A 21,306-nucleotide genomic window follows, 5' to 3' on the forward strand; every position below is an offset into this window, starting at 1 on the left:
TTATTATTATTATTATTATTATTATTATTATTATTATTATTATTATTATTATTATTATTATTATTATTATTATTATTATTATTATTATTATTATTATTATTATTATTATTATTATTATTATTATTATTATTATTATTATTATTATTATTATTATTATTATTATTATTATTATTATTATTATTATTATTATTATTATTATTATTATTATTATTATTATTATTATTATTATTATTATTATTATTATTATTATTATTATTATTATTATTATTATTATTATTATTATTATTATTATTATTATTATTATTATTATTATTATTATTATTATTATTATTATTATTATTATTATTATTATTATTATTATTATTATTATTATTATTATTATTATTATTATTATTATTATTATTATTATTATTATTATTATTATTATTATTATTATTATTATTATTATTATTATTATTATTATTATTATTATTATTATTATTATTATTATTATTATTATTATTATTATTATTATTATTATTATTATTATTATTATTATTATTATTATTATTATTATTATTATTATTATTATTATTATTATTATTATTATTATTATTATTATTATTATTATTATTATTATTATTATTATTATTATTATTATTATTATTATTATTATTATTATTATTATTATTATTATTATTATTATTATTATTATTATTATTATTATTATTATTATTATTATTATTATTATTATTATTATTATTATTATTATTATTATTATTATTATTATTATTATTATTATTATTATTATTATTATTATTATTATTATTATTATTATTATTATTATTATTATTATTATTATGTCAGTGGCACAAGTTCCTCAAACAGGTGGTGCAGACATGTATACTCTATATCTTTACTGTCCAAAGGCCTCAATTATTTCATTCCTCACTTTTAGCCAGCCACAAAAGGCCAAGACTAGACAAATGGCTATCTTTTCAGGCTTTAGTTTTTCATGAAGATGGCATTTCTCACCAAACACTCCACTGTATATCTCCTTAATAACTGGATGGTATCTAAGTATAACATCTTCTGAGTCATTAAGGTATACATGGAATTGCCCAACCTGGAACGATTGACAAGATTTGTTGTGAGGGCCGGAATGGCAGATGATCTTCTTTTGTGAAAATACCACGTTGGCCAGTCCCCAACGGCTGGAAGTATCTTCACTTTCAGGAAGTCTTAAAGTTTTGGAAGCACTTGGAAGATGTAGGAATGACTGTGCTCGTAATCTTGCTTGCTGTGGAGAGATTTATCTATCAGCATCGTTGAAGAAAGAGACTGGCACTCCATGTGCTCCTCTCTTGCAAAGACCCTGAAAAAATGCATTTATTTTTTATGAGTGTTTCATGTAGTTTATATAATACTCTGCATTATATTGAACTTCAAATGTCATAAAGTTATATGTCAGCCTTTGTGCACCCAGCTGCACTTCTCATTCTCTGTATAGTACATACTCTGTACATCGTCCTAATACCCTGGTACTAGGTATTTAAATGGAAATTATCAGTTATCTTTTGAACTTACCTCAACTCTTTTAAGGAGTCTTGCATCACAGAAGTGTCAATATTCTTGAATTCAGCAGGCAGACTTGCCAAGAATGAGAGTTGACAGTAGTTTGGCCAGAATTCTGCTATAACTTTTCTGACAGCCACACTTGAAATACCCCCTCTACAAGATTGCCACTTGGCATTGCCACTATGATCTCTTTGTGCAAGTGTGTGGATGGTGTTGGAAGATTAACTGCTTGTGATGGTTGTAACAGGAGAGTCGCCATGTGAACAGCATTTGCTGTAATTCTCCCAGTTGGCAACTTCACAGTGTTGATGTTATGGAAGTCATCAATGGCAAGAATCTGGAATGAATTCTGTTCAACAAAAATATTTTTTTGTAAAAGATGTACTTACTACAGTATATTGTGTATATAAAAAGATTAATATACAGTAGAACACCCATTTACTAATTTTGTTGTCATAAATCACATTCCCAATTTTAAATTTTATTGGGGTAAATGTTAATTGGTAGTTCAAAAACTGAAAGAGACTTGCTTGTTTTTCTTTGTTTCTTGCCCTTTCCAAGTGTTTATCGGATATGTAATGCTTTGCTGTTGTTTTTGTTCTTACAGATCTTGAAAACTCCAGAACTATGCCCAACTCCATGCCATTTGATGAAAGACCATGAAGATCAAGAAAGATAGAACTTTCATCTACAAATTCGCCATGCCTTTGATTCCTATCAATTGAGAATATTTACAAACATTACCACTCCAATATTAATAGATTTGTAAAAAGTGATAATTTTGGACATCTTGATGTGATTTTATCATAGAGATTACCTGTAGAAGAGCAGTTGCCATATCAGAGCAGTTGTCCTCTTTTCCTGTAAGAGTGCCCCGCTCTCACCATGTCTCTCAGACAGGATACTGTCAATGATGGTGTTGTAAATCAGAGTCCCCCCATACTTGACAGCAAGAAACTTAAACTTGTCATATGGTCTAAAGGTCCTTTCTGCTTCATGTCTGTTCATTTTGGCATTGAGCTCATCTAGCAGTTGCTTGAAGGTGGGTTCTGTGGGAGATACATCCAAAAATAATTACCTTGATACATTTAAATATTTTTATTTTGCAGCTTATATCTTAAGAAACACTAGCTCATTCATTTTTTGTTTTCAAATCTGAGACATAATAGTGTGATTTGTTTGTCCAAACACAGACATTTTTACTGTGACCCTTGTTTGGTGTTGTTTGTGGCCCAGTGCTGGATGTCAACTTATTGAAAAAATTAACTTCTGCATTTTTCTGACTTACGTGTGAGGAATCATAGAGTTCTGTTGTGTTAAACTGTTGTCCAATTGACTGCAACTGACCAGACATCTAAAGATGATTATCGTAGATAAGAATTTATTAATTATTGTACTGTACCATATCTAATATATACTACTTTAAAAAGGAGCCTGCATTAATGATAAAGATATGAAAGACTAAGGGGTGGATCTAGCCTTTTGCTAAAGGGGGGGGGGGGGTTGGCTCAGTGATAAAGGGGGAGGGGTAATTTTTGTTACATATGACTTTCTGGCAGCCCAAAGGGGGGGGGATTAAACCCTCCCCCTAGATCCGCTACTGAGAACAGATTTATAAGGTACACAAAATATATCATTGTACTGTGCTTTACATCTCATTCAAACTACCTACCTGTGAAGAACCGTTGGGTTGTATCTGTTGTCCAGTTAAATGCATAGAAACCTGCAGCCATAATATTTTATAGATGATAATGAAATACATTCTGTATATGTCATTAACAGATGGTGGGGGGGGGGGGGGTGCCTTCAGCACAGGTTAGAGGACTATTTGGCATGCAACTATTCCCTTAGAGGCAATCAAGCTGCCATTGATTTTTGCACTGTCATACATACCACTTACCAGGGAGGAATCATCTGGTTGTTGTGGGTTGCTGGTCTGTTGCTCAACTGACTGCAGTTGCCCAAGAGGCTGTAACCATGATGGTTTATACATAAGTACAGTATTGGCACATATTTGTCTCATGGATGTTACTTACCAGTGAGGAATCACTAGATTGTTGGTCAGGCTTGTCCAACTGCCTGAAACTGACCAGAAATCTACAGACATAACAAACGAATGCTACTTGGCATGCATTTATTTTCTAGTATCATTTTTTTAATGAGTGCAATGGTGCAATTTCCCAAGATTTTCCAAAGCGGGGGGAAAAAACATGCAAACCGCACACAAATAACAGGTGACCACAGGAAGCCCAATTCGCACAAAACATTGTGTAATGCGGGCTCACATCTGAGTCCAATATGGCGGCGATTTCTCGTGGTCGACTCTCTTTAAGTTTGCCGTTTTATTCTCGCTCATTCTGCGCTGTAGCGTCAAAGCCAAACTCTAGATCTCCCCAGACTGGAATTCCAATTATCATTCCACCTCATGTCATCAAAAAGGCAAACATTGTGCACCCGAAATCGAGAGCTGTGCATCCACTACTAAAACATCAATGGTTGACGAAAACAGTGTTCGAAAAAGGTCTCCCGTTTTCGTCGGAGGAAAATCAAGAGCAGACACAACTTGCTCCAGAAGTGGCCCAATTGATCAATGAACGTTTTGGAGGATCTCTTGCTCAGACGTTAGGTTTCCAGAAACCACCAAACAAAACCAAGAAACGTTTCGAAGAGGAAATCAGATATGGGATATTCCAGGACTTGGTGAGACTATGCAGTGGGAATCTCACCGATACCTTTGTCGATGTGTGTCCCAAGGTCCTGACGCACTGGGTCAGGAAGCATGAGTTTTATCAGCTTGAGTTTTATCCAGATGTCATCTTGAGGAGCGGAACGGAGTGGGATGCGTATCTAGAAGGTAAGGCAATTCGCTGGCTGAACCAGGCATCAGTGCCGTTACAACATCAATCAGGGACTTGGGCTAAGAGGTCTCATGATTTTTTGGGCGGAAAACTTAAGCGCATACTCAGGCTCTTATTTTTAAATAGCAGCAACAAAAAGCAACTCATAAAGCACTTTTTTTTCCAGAAAGGTTTATTAGGGAGGATGTAAAACATGCCATTTCAACATTGTGTTGATTTATTTGTCAATTTTCTCATCAGTAGAATGAAGATGTTTTTACATACAGTAATGGGAAACTGAAGTGTTGACTGCTCTTGTAACATATCAGAATATTTATATCCTATCTTTTTTTCTGTGTTTAAGATTTTCAGAACACAGAAGAGATGACTCTGCCTGGCCCATATGACCCTTACAGCATGGAAGTTTATAAACAACCTATCGTACACCTGAAAAACTTCCCGGGTTTCCATGCAGCAAGCTCAAATCCTTTCCCTCACAACCACACCATGTTCCTGGCCAATGCATTTGGCCAGAGGCTTGACCAAACACATGCATTTGGTATCATGAGTATGTTTGGCGTCTTGGCATCAACGGCGATGAGCAGAGGAGTGAAACCCGGGGAGCACCTGTCAGAACCAGTGTGTACACAATGTGTTATCACAGATGGTCGTCAGTTGGTGCTGATGTGCTACCAGCTGAACACAATGTCACTGCAGGAAGATCATGGTGTGAAAAATCTTGCCTGGGGAACAGATTACATGGACTTGTTTAAAGATAATGCTTCAGAGAAGGGGCATACAGGACTTTTTGGGAGTTTGAACATTGATCAAGAAATTCCTAGCGTAAATGAGGACTCTGTCCGGAGATTACTCTTTTTTCTGTGTTGTTAGACTCACAAGGGATAAATAAAACAGTTGATTCAAGACGGTAGACACCACACTGTAAATGTTCATTTCTTTGAAAATAATATTCAATAATTGCTTCTACATAAGGGCCTGCCCTGATTAAGCACCTTGACTAACGGTGCTGCATTTAACTGATTAGGAAAAAAATCAGAAAGGAACTGGATGGTTCTTGAAATGTTTTGACTTTCTTAGCTGAATTTTTACTTTTAAAAAATTTAACTTTCCAAAAGAAGAAAAGGCAACCTAGTTGCATTTTTGTCATTGTAAGTTGGACAAAATAAACTGAATTACAACCACAAGAAGTACAGGTGCGTACACAGGGGGGTGCGCACCCCCCTTGGCAGCAAAAAAAGAGGGTCATTTCTTATTGAGGAATCTTCAAATACTATGCTTGTTCCATGATACCGATGACTGCGCACCCCCACTTGGCCAATCCTGGAAACACGCCTGAAGTATACATTGTTTAAAAAAACTTATCAAGAGATATACTAATAATCAACTGTTGATCACTGATCACATGAAATATTTTACATTAACTATATCAATATATTATCTATTTTGATGGATTAAGAACTGAATTTCATTTTGAAATATAAAATCTAATATTTATTAAAAATAACACTCTGTCCCAAATTTTTTTATGAGATTGATGAATTTTTTTTAACAAACCATTCTACTATTCCATAACCCTAAATACAGTAAAAACCCGCATGTAAGAGCCTTTTTTTTTCAAGTTTGGCAAAACAGGTTCTTATTATTTTGGGGTCATCACTAACAGGTTGTTATTAGGTTCTTATTTTTTTTCCAAGTTGCTAAAATACAGAAGTGTGACTGAATACTTAGCCATTTGGCTACTAAAGAAATGTATGTTGTATCTGTAAACATATCTTAAAATATTAAAATAATATTAGGTAATAATAGGTAATTTAAAAGCCCCTTAATTTGTTTTATTTTCAATGGACTAACTCATCATATAGAACCTTTTAATTTTTTTTTACTTCTTATATTTTGGGTCATTAAAATCCAAAACTTCTGCCTCTAGGTTTTTAATCAAGGTTCTTACATGCGGGTTTTTACTGGACAATAAAGGTGCTCAGAACATTCACCCTTTAAAATTGTTTATACAGGTGAACCCATTACTTAATGGTTTTGGCATTTTTGTATATCCACCCCTTTTTATAATTCTATATCCACCAGTGCATTGAACTGCTGTGGTTACAAGTAATATATATGATAAAATACTCAAGGAGTAAAAAGTAGTAGTCACTAAGTATGAAAAAAAATGCAAAACTGTTAGAGTAAAAAAATAATTCAGACAAAACAACTATTCTATTAAAAAATAAAGAGCTTTGTGCCTGAGCCAACTTAAAGTCTAACTATTCCCTACACAGTGCCCATTTCCCAACATCCAGAGGTGTGTCATGGTATGGGATAAGGAAAAACAATAATATCTGGCTAATAATTATCCATCTGGCTAACTGTTCAACTATTCTTGTCATGTTGGTAGGTACTCAGTTCCCATTTCCCATTCCCCAGCATCTTGAGGTTGATGTCATGGTATGGGATGAGTGACTCCCTGTGCCCTATACTTATCAGCGTCATCCCGAGCTGTTTACACTTCCTGTACAAATCCTGCTCTGTCCTGACATCTAGTGCACTTGTAGCTTCATCGAGCATTGCAATCACAGGGTGGTGGTAGAACAACCTTGCTAAAGCCAGTCGCTGCATTTCTCCGGGAGATAGCATATCCTCCCAGTTGCCATCCAGGGGCTTGTTGACACCACCAATGCGCTCACAGAGTGAGGAAAGCCCTACTTCATCTAGTAACTGGATAATCCATGTGTCGTCCTCTTCACCAGTACTGGTGTAATCCTGGTGGGCCTGAACCTCATAGGGGTAGATGACTTGCTGTTTCAAGGAACCATCCGTGAGAAGAACCCTCTGAGGTAGGAATAGGATCTTATCAGGTGTGAACGCAATGTTCTTTGTAATACTCCCTGAAATTGGCATCCAGAGCTCACGAATCACTCGCAATAGAGAGCTCTTCCCCGTTCCTGTGCTACCTGTAATGAGGAGATTTTTTCCAAGTGAGATGTCTAGAGTTAGGTCTTTTACAAGTGGGCTCTTACTGTTGGGTGCCCCATAAGTCAAGTCAGTCAATTTGATCATAACAGCTGGTTCAATACCATTCTGAATTCCATTCAATTCCTGGCTCTCTCTTCTAAATTCCTCCTTCCTCTCTAAGCTCTCAATCAGTTCTCCAATCCTATGGGCATATCCAGCCATGTCAGAAACCGAGTTGGACAAGTCAATCAGCTTTGTAAAGCATCCAATCAGGTACATTGAAACAAATGAGTTCTTGCTGATTTCACCGCTTAGTGACGTCGGAGACAAAGAATCATATTTCCCAGCAAAGAGTGCAATTGCTATGATGATGTAGCTCAGTATAGCTCCAACATAATCGAAAAAGTTGACAGAAAAGTTAAGGAAGAACTCGAAGTTTACAAGCTTCTGTTGGACATTAAGTAAATAGTGAAGCCTTTTGTTTGTTTTCTTTTGTTCCAGTTCTCCTGAGCGATAAAATGCAAGAGCTTCTGAGTTCACTCTCACCTGGGAAATTGAATGAAACAAGAAGACTTTAGCAAATAATATAGTGGGGAATCATTCTCTTTACACCACAAGATGTATTGTGTATTTATTTTGTCTAAATTAGCCCCCTCCTCCCACACACACATACAAAAATAAATAATGATGAATAAAGCAAGCCAAAAGCTTTGGGGAAATCTTCAACAAGCATCAAAACTGGAAAACACAAAGATATTAGCCCTGTCTGTGGATGATTATAATATCAGGCAGGGCTGTCAAAATGTACTGAAGGAGGTGGTTACTTAGAAAAGATGCCCATTGACACAATATTAGCCCTGTTGTTTATCTTAAACATTACAGTAGGCAAAAAGTAGCCAGCAATAAAACCTGAAGAAGCCAGAGCTCTTGTGGTTGCTGACATATTTTGACAGCCTTGATCAGGCTAGAAGAAAACAGAATTTTGAGCTCAAAATAGTAAAACGTCAATATTTAAATATTTAAATCTGGCATTGTGCACAACAGCAATTCCAGAAAGAAATGTCACAAAAAGCAAATTTTCTGTCACTCTAATTTAGAAGGTCATTTTGGAGAGGAAAAAGTGTGGCTTATGCGTAGGTAAATACGGTTAGTGTATTCCTGAATAAGTGCCTCGCCTAAACATGTTGCCCTTTCCAATGACAAGGGGACTATACCTTATTCGTAAGTGCTTTTTGTTGCTGTCATTTTGTTGCTAAAAGCCTGTGCAGTCACATGATCCCTTTGCCCAAGTCCCCTATTAGGGTAGGCCTATTTTATGCAGAATTGCAGCCTCAGGGAGGGGGGGGGGGGAGTGCTGTATTTCCCATATATATTACCTGCATATGTTTAAACCTGAAATCTCCTTCTAGTTTTTCTTGTCTGACAACCAGGTTGATGATTGGTGACATTATCAGCCTGTTGATGATTGTTCCCAAGAGAAAGTAGCCGAAAATGCTAACTGGGCCAAGGTAGCCTGTGCTGGAGTAACATTGGTATGTATAGTATGCGATCGTAAACGGTGAGATCAGTAGCGAAGAGATTATCTGACTGAACTGCTTGCAGAAGCGATCCACATCTTGCGTGATCCTCTGGTCTGGATTATCAATGGTTCTTTCCAGTACGTTCAAGTTATAATGTGTCTCTTTGTGGAAATAACCGGTGTGTAGAAATCTGGTCAAAAGACCACGCCATTTCACATACGAGAAATTCGATACATATTGTACAATGCTTTTACAAAGGGCTGTTCCGACAATTAGACCAAACGCAAGCATGACCAGCGACTCTACCCCTCTCTTATCTTTCTCCCCAAGGACCTCGTAAAATTGGCTCGGCACGAGCCCAGTATTATAAATCAGCATTTGTTCCGCCAAGGTGAAACCGAGAAGCAAAACAAACAGCAAAGACGTTGTTGATAGGCATCTAGGAAACATGATTTTCAAGCAGCAAATGAATCGTTTGAAAAACAACCCGTCTAGCTTGAAAGTCTTTGGTTTGTCGGCGTATTTTCCAGCCGCCATTTTTGTTGAATTTTTGATCAAAAGACGACCTTTGGAATGATAGACTTTACTAGTCTGACAACCGAGACAGAAAGGGTTAAAAGTCAAATTACCGCAGGCGTTCTTCAAGAAAACACAGGTAGACCGTTTGCTCATGTAACCTTACTCCGCTAGCCTACAAAAGGCCTGAGAGGGAGGCTAACTTTCTGCTTGCAGCACAGCGCCAAAACCATTTATCGCAGCTATTATCTAACTTAAAAGAGAAGGAAAAAAAATCCTAGATAGACGTTGTCGACTTTTGCAGCTATGAAGGGTTACAAAATTTAATTTGCCTTTGGTACTGACTTTTCTTTTTCAATCTGTGACTAAATTGGCAATATGCACAGGATAATTTTAGAACATTCGCTAGCCCCTATAAACCAATAAAAAGGAACCAACACAGATCCCATGATTACACAACTTGAAAAGATCGAAAGCTAATATTTACCCTGACACTAACCCTAACGGCTATATGGTCGTTTATTGATTACGTATATTTGCCCGCATCGCCTTCAGAGCAACGGTTGTCATATGTTACTGTCTCACCCTAAAAATCAAGCAAAATAAAAGAAAATCATTATACTTGGAGGTAGGCTCAGATACATTATGCCGGCATAATTTTGAGCATAATACTATAATCAGAGCATTTTTTCAGGCATAATAGTACAAAATCAATAAGGAAATCAAGTGGCTGTTTGATTTTGTTGTGTTATTTTGGTTCTTTTCTTCACTTTTGGTTCTCAATAGACGCGCTATTTGTAGTTTGTAGACAAAACTCAAAATCATAAGCAAAATTACCCTCTGGAGCCAAATTCGACAATAAACGTAACGTAGAGACACTGCAAAGGCATAAAAAAAATCCCTTTTTGTTCTTTCGGAGGTGGTTAGATTTTTATCAGAGAACTCCCTCCCTCCCCCCTCCCCCTTCCCCGGAAAAATTAGGTCCACTTTTCGGATTTCGAACCCCCCCCCCCCACCCAAAAAAATCCTGGGTACTGGCCTGCTGCAACATCAGAAGCTGCGAAGAATGCTTTATCGCAATTAAGAAGTGAAAAACCAGACTTGCCAGAACTTGACATTTCTTCTATAGAAGGGCATGGAATATTGGTAAAAAAACTCGAAAGAACAATAATTTATGTCGAGCATAATACACCTTTTCGAGCCTAATTTTGAGCATAATACCATGTTTTTATGAGCATTGCTCAAAAGCATAATGCTCAAATTTTGGAGCATAATGTATCTGAACCTACTTGGAGGTTATCTCACAAGAAACATGTAAACATTATTATGGTGCTCCGTCCTTTACCGTTTATCTTTTTTAGCAACGACAAAAGCAGAGGTGTTTCTTCCGTCGAATTTTGTATCATGAGGAAATGCCAAAAATCTGGGAAGATTTCGCAAACACAACGACACATACTTGAACGTCATGGAAAAGACGACGCTCTCGGTGGAGAGACCAGGCGCGTGTGTTATGGCGTGTCTACGAATTAAGTCTTGCTTTTCGCTGAACCTGGCGAAAATACCTGACGGCAGAGCCAATTTTTTGTGCGAAAGGCTATCTACTGATCTCTTTTACTCATCTTCCAAAGTGCAGACAAACATCAGCTGGAACCACTATAGTCTTGATGTAAGTTATTATTATATTTTTATCAACTACAGTTTTTTTAGATACTGTAGCAAAACCCTGCAATAAGGTTTCACGCATATCGTGCCTTCGTGCCTTCAAGGGCACAAAAGGAATTTGTCCCACAAAACATCTGTTGCGCAGCCCGTTTTTGCTGGCTTGGAAGAAATTAGACCCCTCGGTTGCTGGGGAAAAATCGTCCCGAATGGTTCTGCTGGCAAATTTGTGGAGTCGAACTAGTTGTGCTGGAAATATTTTTGGGGCGCTGGAGCGGTTGCTTGGGGAAAAAATCGTCCCGATCGGTAACAAGGGCAATTATTCATTGTGCTCTAAAATGACTAACCACTGCTGGCTGGGAAAAAAAAACCTAACCCCTGCTGGCTGGGAAAAAAAAGAAATGGTCCCGGATCAGATAATTTTTCCCCTGCAACTTTTAAAATGGTTGTTTTGGCATCATATCCAAACGACGAAATATGCCATTTAAACGTGTTTCGGTAAGAAGAGCTCGTTGTATGCCCTTGTGTATTGAGAGTTCTGCTCAAATAAAAGTTAAATTAGTACCACTGTAGGCTAAGTGGAACTGGGATACCTAAGGCGAGACTTAGTACACTGCTTATCAGTAGCTACTCTTGTAATACAAGGTGACCCCCAACCCCCCACGTACAATATTTTTGTGGCCGCTACAGCACTGCGATATATACTGCGAAGCCCCAACTCCCCATTTCAAACTGTGCTATGCTTCAAGTCAGAGTCACCATGCAAACATCACTGTGGTGAATAAAATAATGCTTAAATGACTTCCTAACCTGTACCTAACACAAGACTCATTAGACGCATTTTGTTTAGGATTCTACAAGATGATCAAGGGTTTCTGTAACAAACAACCAAATCATTCATAATATGAACAGGTAAAACTGAAACTTTCATTAATAACACTTATGGCGGATCTAATCTGATTTTCAGCTACGAATAAAATATTGCCATCGTGAATTCTCTACTACTACAAATGCCAAAACACAAAATATTTTTTTGCTGGCTGCATAAAACTGGATCCTTTATCTATAATCTACTACTATAATCTAAAAATATTAACACGAAGATAACGATCAATTCCTTTATTCAGAGCAGAAAAGAGAGGGTATAGAGTTCGATACGGGGTACAGTTAAAATTCTCCTTGTGATTTGCTTGGGCGGCTTCACCCTTATGCTCACAGATAGGGCATCATGAACTACTTCAGAAATTTAAAGACCTCTACAGTTTGCAAAGACGGATTGTTTATACTAACGTCTATAAAGAGTGTTATATTTGTATGATATCTAACAACCATAGTATGGCGCAGCGGCGTAGCCAGGATTTTTATCAGGACGGCATTTCAAGATATTTTCTCCTCTGTTTTAGATCATTTCTTATACATTAACTGTATTTTTGGTTGCTAGAAGGGGGGCCCGGGCCCCCTCGGCCACCCCCTGGCCACGCCCCTGTGGCGTGCTAATGAATAAATATCCTGTATATCTAGTTTCACACACTTTTTCTCTTAGCTTTTTGGGCACAATAGACTTTGGGTTTGCTACATTAAACCCCTCTTTTGCTCTAATATATAGCTCAGTGTTTGGCGTTCTTATTGGATCCTTTGCTCTAAAATGAACCTTAAGGAAGCGCGGGGCCTGGGAGAGGGCTTCATGTGACGCCAGAAACTTTTACCCGCCACAGACGAGAACGTCAGGAACTAGGCTGTTTTGTTTAATATAGTTGATTTGGCTATGACTATAGGAATACATCTGTTTGTTTTAGCTTGTTGGAGCGAGTAGAATCGCGAAACTTGAGATACAAAAAGTCAACACAAACAACCAGAAAAATAGCCTGTCTAGAATAACAATGGCATCCTTCCATTCCGCCTTGCATCTTTCCTCGTGATGAACCTTCTCGTAGTGCCTCGTCATGACGGCGAGGCTGTTATCCTCAGCGCGGTCGAGCGAGGGAGAGAATTGCATTCTGGGATTGCGAGCTCTCACGTTCTCCCCACTAAAGTCCTCCAGAAAGCCGTTCTCGATGACAGTCGCTTCTCCGTTGCCTTTCTTGTGTTTCTCGGTCTCCAGTTCGATGAAGTTTACATTTGTTTTCTGCTTTTTTCTGCCGCATTTGTAACAGCACAACGTGCCAATGATATCGAAGATTATGAATTTCGCCCATGGTGGGACTTCTGTTCCTGGGTGATGGTGATGCAGCCGAAGCGGTACACAAGTCGCCAGTAAACACAACGAGATTTCAATCAACACGGCGGCGAAGTATTTTCCAATCAGAGGCGTCGCTTCTGATGTCGCCGGGATGGCTTCGGTGAAGATAATCATGAAGACAGTCATTCCTAGCAACACCGTGACGACCAATGAGATCCTCTCCCCAGTCTCTGGCGGGAAGAGAAAAGACAGGCCCGTCAGAAGCGCGAGGAGGATGCAGGGTAAAATAAGGTTATTCACGTAAAACATAGATCTCCTTTTGATCTTGATCTTGTACGTCAAGTCTTGGTACGGCTCTGGGCAACAACTATACTTTACGACATTTCGCACGGCATCCGCTGATACTAGCTCCCATTCTCCGTTGTGCGAGTATGTCGAGATGTCTGCACCTGCTATCCCGCGGAAAAACGTAACGTCTATTTTCAAGCCGTTGTAAGTCCAAGACCCGAATGTGAGTTTACAGGTCTGGGTGTCGAAGGGGAAATATTGGATGTCTATCTTGCAGTGTGTTTTGAGTATGTTGGGTGAATACCACTCGATGTCGCCGGTACTGTAGATGATAACTTTCGTGTTGAACAGATATTGCTCACCGCGGTCCTCGTCGTTGACGCTAGAAGAAAAATGTTTCTATTAGTTTGCCCCTGGTGCCAGGCGGGACCAGGATTTCTCGAAGTAGTCGGGTCGCTTAGCGCACAAAAATGCATGAGCTATACATAACGGGACAAAAGCACCAAACTTGGAATAAATGCGGCCAAGGGAATGGTTATCAATATTTAAGACGGTCGTTGACGCTAAACGAAGATAGACTCTAGATAGACTGTCTCCAGGAACGGGTCACTGTTATGGTTTCCCTGTGGTTATGTAAATGTTGTCACGTGTTCAGACTCATATCAATAAACACGTTCTCGTTGGTCCGCCATCTTGTTGTGGTGGATTAAGGCGTCAATACATGGCAAGACAGTCACCAGATAAAACGGAAGGGAGGCAAATTTTGAGAGGCTATAAATGAATTGATTTTTTTCAGGGAAGTGTTTTATTATTTGATTAATTCATTAATATATGCAATTAAACTGATTTACTCATTTCATTTATTTACTTATTTATTAAATTTCCACCAAAATAATTATATAACAATAAAAAAATTTTTATTTTAAAAAAGTTTTTAGTAACACTTCGCCTTTTACACTTTTGAAGGAAACATTTGCACTGGATGGAAATCGTCTTTTTTATATTGTACTCTTCCGTAAGTGATAGTTTGTCATCAGTCCTAATCCATTGCGATTTGTTCTTGGGTTAGATTTAGGGCTGGGTTTAGGGTTAGGGTTAGGGTTAGATTTAGGGCTAGGGTTAGGGTTTAGGGTTAGGGTTAGATTTAGGGCTAGGGTTAGGGTTTAGGGTTAGGGTTAGGGTTAGGGTTAGATTTAGGGCTAGGGTTAGGGTTTAGGTTTAGGGTTAGGGTTAGGGTTAGGGTTAGATTTAGGGCTAGGGTTAGGGTTAGATTTAGGGCTAGGGTTAGGGGTTAGGGTTAGGGTTAGGGTTAGATTTAGGGCTAGGGTTAGGGTTTAGGTTTAGGGTTAGGGTTAGGGTTAGGGTTAGATTTAGGGCTAGGGTTAGGGTTAGATTTAGGGCTAGGGTTAGGGTTTAGGGTTAGGGTTAGGGTTAGATTTAGGGCTAGGGTTAGGGTTTAGGGTTAGGGTTAGGGTTAGGGTTAGATTTAGGGCTAGGGTTAGGGTTTAGGTTTAGGGTTAGGGTTAGGGTTAGGGTTAGGGTTAGATTTAGGGCTAGGGTTAGGGTTAGATTTAGGGCTAGGGTTAGGGTTTAGGGTTAGGGTTAGATTTAGGGCTAGGGTTACAACACAGAGAGATGAGGAGAGAGACGCGCCGTTGTAAAAATCGAGGAAATGACGCACATGGCGAAAACATCTAGAAATGGCAAAGTTACTCACAAAACTTTAGGACGTAGGAAGTTACTTAGGGACGTGGCAGTTGCAAAGAATGAGGAAATCACAGAGTATGGCCATAGCAGTGAGTCATTCACGTAGTGTAGGACAAGCAATTCAGTGCAGTGAGTCACTTACTTGTTATATAAAACGATATCAGGTTTCCACACAAAACTCGGGTCTATGTTAATTGACGTAAGTCCGCCGAAATGTGACGAGTTCCATGAAAGCATAGAGTCCTTCCAAGTCTGCGTGTAAGCAAGACATCTCTTAACTATGCAAGCTAGCTTTGGTGCGCGTTTGGAAGAGAGAGATTGGGGGCAAGATGATTCGCACGACCTGCACGGCTTATCCACCACTCAGAACCAATCACGCACCAAATTATGACGTCACTATTGACGTCACACACAACTTACTTGTTGTACAATACCATATCAGGTTTCCATAGGAACGAGGGGTCGACATTAATAGCGGTGATACCGCCGTGTTTTGCCGGGTCCCATTTTAACCAGGCGTCCGTCCATGTCTGACGGCACAGCAAGACCATGTTAGGACCGGAAATGACGTCATATCCAGGGAAGGCTAAACGGGATGACGCCAGCAAGGGTGGCGGTAACGTCATGGTAAGGGTGCATAAACTAGTGATGACGTCATAGGACGGGTGTATAAGACTGGGAATGGCGTCCTAGGAACGGTGTATCACGTCTTGAAAAGGGTGTATTTTGTCATAGGAATGGTGTATAATTCAGGGTATTTTGCTATTGGGATGGTTCGAGGGACTGGAATGAAGTCAGAAGGGTTTATAAAACTGGGGAGGAGGTTATAGGAGTGTATCAGACTGCATCTTTTGGACCGACCATTCAATATCTGATGTGTAGGTGACGAAATAAAAAAAATTATAATAATCAATTAAAAAATATGGAACAAGACAAAAGGTCATATTGAAATTCCAAAAAAAAAATATCAACAATCAAACAAACCGTTAACAATCGGACAACCCAAAAAATCGAGCAGAAAAAAATCTGTCACTCTTTCATGTCAGATCTCAAATGGGCGGCCCCTTAAAAAGGGTGTTCGACGTGAAAACGGGTTGTATTTAAATGGTATAAAGCAAAGTGGGTTGGCGATAATAATGGTGTCTTTGAGCACGTGCGTTGAGCTTGCATCACTCACCTGTCTAACCCACACATTAGTTGTTAAGATTTGATTTCTCTCGTCCTAAAATAATGGAGGAAAGATTCAGTTCACTTCCACTATATCGTCAGCCTATTCATAACTAATTGTCAGGGGCGGATCTAGCTTTTCGCTAAAGGGGAGGTTTGGCTCAGTGACAAAGGGGGGAGGGGGTAATTTTTTGGTTACATATGACTTGCTCACAGCCCAAAATGGGGGTGGGGGTGGTATGGTGGGGGAGGTTAACCCCCCAAACCCTCCCCCTAGTTCCACTACTGATTGTAGTGTTTATAAGTAGGCATTTACACGATCTGTTTTTTCGGAAGCACTAAATCAATATAAAGCCCAATCTAAAATACACCTATTCAAGAGAGTATAAGATATCATATGCTCTTTTGACCTATTTCAAAAAGGTTGTCAGTGCAAAAGACAAAGAGCGATTGCAGATGGCGGCTCTACGACCGAAAGGTAATTATGGGTAGTAATTTGTGTAAAAAAAAATAAGGTGGTAAATAAACTCAAGGGAATTCAGAACCATACACAATTACATTTTATTGTAGTCGTGTGTTTTATTTATTTCTGAATTTGGAACAAATATATTTTGGGATTGTTTGTAGAACTGCCATTTGTTAATCAACGTCAATTATCAATTTGCCGTCTTTTGAAATAGGTGTATGACAGGGGTGTAGCCAGGGGGGTGGCCCAGGGCCCCCCCCCCCCTTCTAGCAGCCAAAAATACAGTAAATGTATGAGTCACTATTTGAAATACAGGAGAAAATGCCTTCACCGGGCCTTTTGGGCCCCCTCCTGTTAAAAATCCTGGCAACGCCGCTGGATGCACCTACTTAGAATAAGGTTGCACTCTGAGAATCACGTGTTTTAGCCCGCAGTGCTTCATTGGTATCAAAAAATGAAGAAATAATCGTATAAAGATATCCAGGTTTGGCATTCTTGTTTAAGTGCCCGTGATTACTCGCTTCCAGAGACCAGGATAAAATCATTTATACGTTATCCACGAACAACTGCGGACTACGACACACGAATTCCCGAGTACAAACTTACTTGGAATAGCTGTTTGTTAAAGACATGCACAAGAAACCAGAGTTCAGGAGAACCTTTTTCGCCCTTTTGGCAAAAACATTGTAACAGCAAATATTGAAATATTGGCGTGTAGAGATTAAAGGACATTGCTAAATGACAATGACCCGGAATCGCGCAATACTTTGATAAATAGTGCCAACAGTAGAAAAAAGCTTTTCTTGCGTTAGGAAGACAAGGCGCGTATACAGGTGGGCGGGGGGCACAAACCCACCCAACCACCCCTCCCTCTGTTGTGCTGAAAAGTGAGTCATTTCTTAATGAAGGATCGTCAACCTCTATCCATTTTCCATATGATAGCTGTGACGGCCAATTATGCACGAGTATGCTTATAAGGACAATGTTCATATTGTTGTTTGCAATAAATTCGATCTGCGGAATAAAAAAAGGCTATATCCCCCGTAGCTCAGCCATAACAAGGCTAGAAAAATACGGGAATTTGTATGCAAAGAAGACAAAATAGCCCCAGGGTCCGTCCATGGAAAGGAACTTGTCTATAACACGATGACTCATTAATTCATTTAACCCTGCCTCTCTAAAATCTGATCAACATGGAACCTCTCCCCAGTATACCGTTAATCGACAATTAATGAGAACATAGGTCCAATTTGTCAAGACGAGATGAACTGATCTGTCACTGAATTCCCCCAGCCCTATCAATATGGGGGATATAGGTGGGTTCAGGAGGATAAAACTTTTGAGTACATACCATATCCAGGACTTCTTTGAGTGCAATCCCAAACTTAGCGGAAACAGCCTGTGATTGGTTGAGCACGGGCCGTGTTTCCTTGTTATAGTCTTTAAAGAGCACCTTCATCAGTTCATCTTCATAACGTGTAATGTTTGCTGCCATAGCAACTGCGATAAATAAACAGATTTTAGTGTCAAACAAGTGCGAATTGAGTTCAAGTTATTTGTCGGTTTTAAAGCCTCCAGGGTATAATTTAGCATCGATGCGTTTTTTTGTGTCTTATCACCGTGTACGTATAAATTTATTGTCATAGATACACCGATTTGATAGGTAATAAATTATCTCATAAAACGCAGTGGCTATATGCCCGACAGTCGGAAAAGGTTCTCAGTGGACTAAATGCCCGATAGTTTCCAATTTGTTTAAATAAGCCAGTATATTGTCAGCCTTGTGAGTTCAAATTATCCTATATATAAAAGAGCAAGCGATTCTGAATTGAGCATTGTTGTCGAAATTTAATGTTTTTCCTTGCTTGTACAAAAAACACTAATATCACAATTAGTGACCCTTGAATTTTATCTGCTACAATTCTACAATAGCAGTCGGTTGAGGTTTATAGTGCAAAAAAACATAAAATTCCAACAAAAAAGCTCAATTTAGGTTGAAAATTTACCGTGATATTTTAGCAAATCGAGAGCCGTCGACATTTTGCAGTATATTGTAGAAAATTCCCAAGTGCCACTAAAATTACGATTTTATGGTGAACACAGAAATCATTCAACATCGATAACAAAGCTTAACTCATTTACTTGCATGCCTTTTCTCAACAAATATAAAATACTTTGAACTCACCAGGTCGACAATTTGTTGATTTATTTGAATAAATTAAGAACTTTCGGGCATTTAGTCCATCGAGGACCTTTCCCCACTGTCTGGCATATAGCCACTGCGCTCATACTCAGAAAAAGTATAGATTGGTAAGCCCCTATTAATGAAGAAATACACCCACTAGGATGCAGATTGTTATGTTTCGATGTTGATTGTGAGAGGATCGTGATTGATGAAGAAAAAAAAAGGAGAGGCGTTTTTTTTATGTTGATAAAGTAAAAGAAGTAAAAACAAAAAGCAAAGTTCAATGATGAAGATGATAAGAAAAAGAGAAAGACGACGTGAAAGAGTGAGGATGAAAAAGAAGTAACAAGTCGAAAAGAGGAAGAAGGAATAGAAAAAGAAGAAGAAAAAGAAAGTCTACGTAGAAAAAGAAGAATAACAGGAAGAAGAAGAAAAAGAAATAGAAGAAGTAAAAGAGAAAGAAGAAGAGAAGGAAAAAGAAAAAAGAAAAGAAGGAAGAAGAAAAAGGCAGCACGAAAATGGAAAAAAGTAAAGCAAATAAAATAGACAAAAACTGGCAAGAGTTATACACGGGATATTTCAGTAAATGTAGATTTTTCTTGGGGGGAAGGGGTGCGAAATCCGAAAAAAGTGGACCTAATTTTTCCGGGGGAAGGGGGGGGAGTGATTTCTCTGATAAAAATCTGACCACCCACGAAAAAAAAAAATGTTTTTTTTAATGCCTTTGCAGTATTTCCACGGGACGTTTATTGTCGTATTCGGCTACATACCAGAGTGATCTAGCTTATGCTTTATAGTTTTGCCTACAAATAGCACGTCTATTGAGACCCGAAAGTGGACCCTTCGCACCCCCTGTACCCCCTCTGGGTACCGGCCTGAAATGTATACTTTCTGAACCCATCAGGCACAGTCTAACAAGTCTAGATAGAAAAAGAGATTATTGATTTGTTGCTTGAACATATTCAGCATCTTTATAGTAGAATTAGACAGAACATAAACGTGAATACACATAAGCATTGTCCTGTGTTTTGATAGTTTGATAAAGAAGACAATTTGCCACGGGCCAGAGAAAGAGTTAATTAATTTAACACTAAGGTATGTAAAAAAACAGCTGACATGTTTGATTCCTATAGAAACCTAAAAACATATAGTTTTAACTTAATTATTGACACACAACCTCAAACAAGTCTAAAACCACTGTTTTTTCCGATTGTGGTATACGTTATCCGTTTGAATTAACTTTTTATCAAGGCATGGAAATTTACCAAGTTTCTTGTCCAGACGATAACTTGAAAGCAATAGGTTCGATTGCCGTATCAAAGTAATCCTGTTTGCTCTTTTAATCTAGGAGGTTTACTATTTCATGTTTCTTTAACTTCAAACAATAAACACTTTAAAGAAGTGTTCGGCATATATCGCGGCGTAAGAGATACACCTAGTCAAAGGAGATGATACTCGAAATTAAAGGTCATGGTAACAGAAGTAAACAAGGCTATTTTTTTAAAATATAGGTCTTAGACAAGCAGAACTTGATGATATGTCAAAGAGCATGCCAAGGTTAAGCTACTCACGAAATTAACTCACCGTGATGGGAAAGAATAAACACAGAAACACAAGTCAAAAACAACAACATTCTCATCTTTAGGTTTGATGAAGTATAGTCACGCTTCTTCGCAACTCAAATCCCTTGCTCTGAAGGCAACAATCCTGACAAAAAAATTAACATAGTTAGAAAGTTAAGATGAATCTTTAGTATAGGAATCTTAATGAAATATTATTTGAAGAGAGTAGAGAAATGTCAGCAAAACTGGATGAGTTACAAAAACCTACTCACTTTCACAGTTCTTGAAATTCTAAGGAGCTCAGTGAGGTTTTCTCGTGAAAAAGCGGGCTGTCGTTCTGAATCGTGATGATCTGTTGTGCACCATCGGGTTATGAAATGCTCCGTTGACGTTTTACAATAGTAATTCCGCATCCCACAGGGCTTGAAGAATGATAATTAAAACTCACCGTTGCCATAGTTATTGCTATAGTTCAGATATTAGGCAAGTCGTTATATCTGCCTAATGAAAAGAAAAGGTTTATTACTTTTCCGGATAAGGTAAATAGAATCACACCTAGTGAAAGGCAGCAGCTAATAAACACGACAAACAAACAAAAATCAGTTAGTTTTCAACTTAAGGTGATTATGAGGCTAAGGAAATCACTTTTTAATAGCTTTTGTTTGGATAAATGCGCGCTGCGGACAGTTAGGT

The 21,306-nt window shown here is 38.3% G+C and overlaps 3 protein-coding genes and 1 long non-coding RNA gene across 6 annotated transcripts; 1 reads left to right on the top strand and 3 right to left on the bottom strand.

The window, feature by feature from the left end:
- Positions 1 to 840: 840 nt before the first annotated feature.
- Positions 841 to 3,791, bottom strand: LOC116617600. Its single transcript, XR_007308011.1, has 8 exons — positions 3,594 to 3,791; positions 3,458 to 3,526; positions 3,230 to 3,280; positions 2,846 to 2,911; positions 2,375 to 2,606; positions 2,163 to 2,271; positions 1,567 to 1,906; positions 841 to 1,354 (listed from the first exon to the last, which is right to left on the bottom strand). It is a non-coding gene; the product is annotated as an uncharacterized LOC116617600 (long non-coding RNA).
- Positions 3,792 to 3,824: 33 nt separating this feature from the next.
- LOC5511214 (39S ribosomal protein S30, mitochondrial) lies at positions 3,825 to 5,599 on the top strand. The gene is made up of 2 exons (XM_001631583.3): positions 3,825 to 4,411; positions 4,759 to 5,599. Exons 1-2 carry the CDS (start codon positions 3,856 to 3,858, stop codon positions 5,283 to 5,285), a joined length of 1,083 nt encoding a protein of 360 aa, XP_001631633.2. The 5' UTR covers positions 3,825 to 3,855; the 3' UTR covers positions 5,286 to 5,599.
- A 185-nt stretch (positions 5,600 to 5,784) lies between these two features.
- On the bottom strand, positions 5,785 to 9,677 carry LOC5511193 (lysosomal cobalamin transporter ABCD4). Its single transcript, XM_001631551.3, has 2 exons — positions 8,741 to 9,677; positions 5,785 to 7,910 (listed from the first exon to the last, which is right to left on the bottom strand). The coding sequence occupies exons 1-2, from the start codon at positions 9,554 to 9,556 to the stop codon at positions 6,783 to 6,785; spliced, it is 1,944 nt and encodes a 647-aa protein (XP_001631601.2). The 5' UTR covers positions 9,557 to 9,677; the 3' UTR covers positions 5,785 to 6,782.
- A 2,486-nt stretch (positions 9,678 to 12,163) lies between these two features.
- Positions 12,164 to 21,017, bottom strand: LOC5511213 (neuronal acetylcholine receptor subunit alpha-10). 3 transcript variants are annotated; one of them, XM_048728076.1, is made up of 6 exons: positions 20,886 to 21,017; positions 20,636 to 20,758; positions 18,218 to 18,366; positions 16,411 to 16,455; positions 15,376 to 15,485; positions 12,164 to 13,908 (listed from the first exon to the last, which is right to left on the bottom strand). In XM_048728076.1, the coding sequence occupies exons 2-6, from the start codon at positions 20,688 to 20,690 to the stop codon at positions 12,852 to 12,854; spliced, it is 1,416 nt and encodes a 471-aa protein (XP_048584033.1). In that variant the 5' UTR covers positions 20,691 to 20,758; positions 20,886 to 21,017; the 3' UTR covers positions 12,164 to 12,851. The 3 variants fall into 3 exon arrangements, with proteins under 3 accessions (XP_048584033.1, XP_048584034.1, XP_048584035.1); XM_048728077.1 differs by lacking the exon at positions 15,376 to 15,485 and adding an exon at positions 15,654 to 15,763; XM_048728078.1 differs by lacking the exons at positions 16,411 to 16,455; positions 18,218 to 18,366; positions 20,636 to 20,758; positions 20,886 to 21,017 and adding an exon at positions 15,654 to 15,767.
- Between the last annotated feature and the right edge of the window lie 289 nt (positions 21,018 to 21,306).

The sequence above is a fragment of the Nematostella vectensis genome, chromosome 5 (genome assembly GCF_932526225.1).
Source record: "Nematostella vectensis chromosome 5, jaNemVect1.1, whole genome shotgun sequence".
In the NCBI taxonomy this organism is placed as follows: Eukaryota; Metazoa; Cnidaria; class Anthozoa; order Actiniaria; family Edwardsiidae; genus Nematostella; species Nematostella vectensis.

What these genes read in the sequence shown, in the direction of transcription:
- LOC5511214 (XM_001631583.3), top strand. Translation starts at nt 3,856, where the DNA reads ATGGCGGCGATTTCTCGTGGTCGACTCTCTTTAAGTTTGCCGTTTTAT. An exon ending in GTGGGATGCGTATCTAGAAG is followed by an intron (nt 4,412 to 4,758) that starts GTAAGGCAATTC and finishes TCTGTGTTTAAG; the next exon opens with ATTTTCAGAACACAGAAGAG.
- LOC5511193 (XM_001631551.3), bottom strand. Translation starts at nt 9,556, where the DNA reads ATGAGCAAACGGTCTACCTGTGTTTTCTTGAAGAACGCCTGCGGTAAT. An exon ending in TCAGGTTTAAACATATGCAG is followed by an intron (nt 7,911 to 8,740) that starts GTAATATATATG and finishes TCAATTTCCCAG; the next exon opens with GTGAGAGTGAACTCAGAAGC.
- LOC5511213 (XM_048728076.1), bottom strand. Translation starts at nt 20,690, where the DNA reads ATGAGAATGTTGTTGTTTTTGACTTGTGTTTCTGTGTTTATTCTTTCC. An exon ending in TCAAAGAAGTCCTGGATATG is followed by an intron (nt 16,456 to 18,217) that starts GTATGTACTCAA and finishes CCATTATTTTAG; the next exon opens with GACGAGAGAAATCAAATCTT. An exon ending in CTAATGTGTGGGTTAGACAG is followed by an intron (nt 15,486 to 16,410) that starts GTGAGTGATGCA and finishes GCTTACACGCAG; the next exon opens with ACTTGGAAGGACTCTATGCT.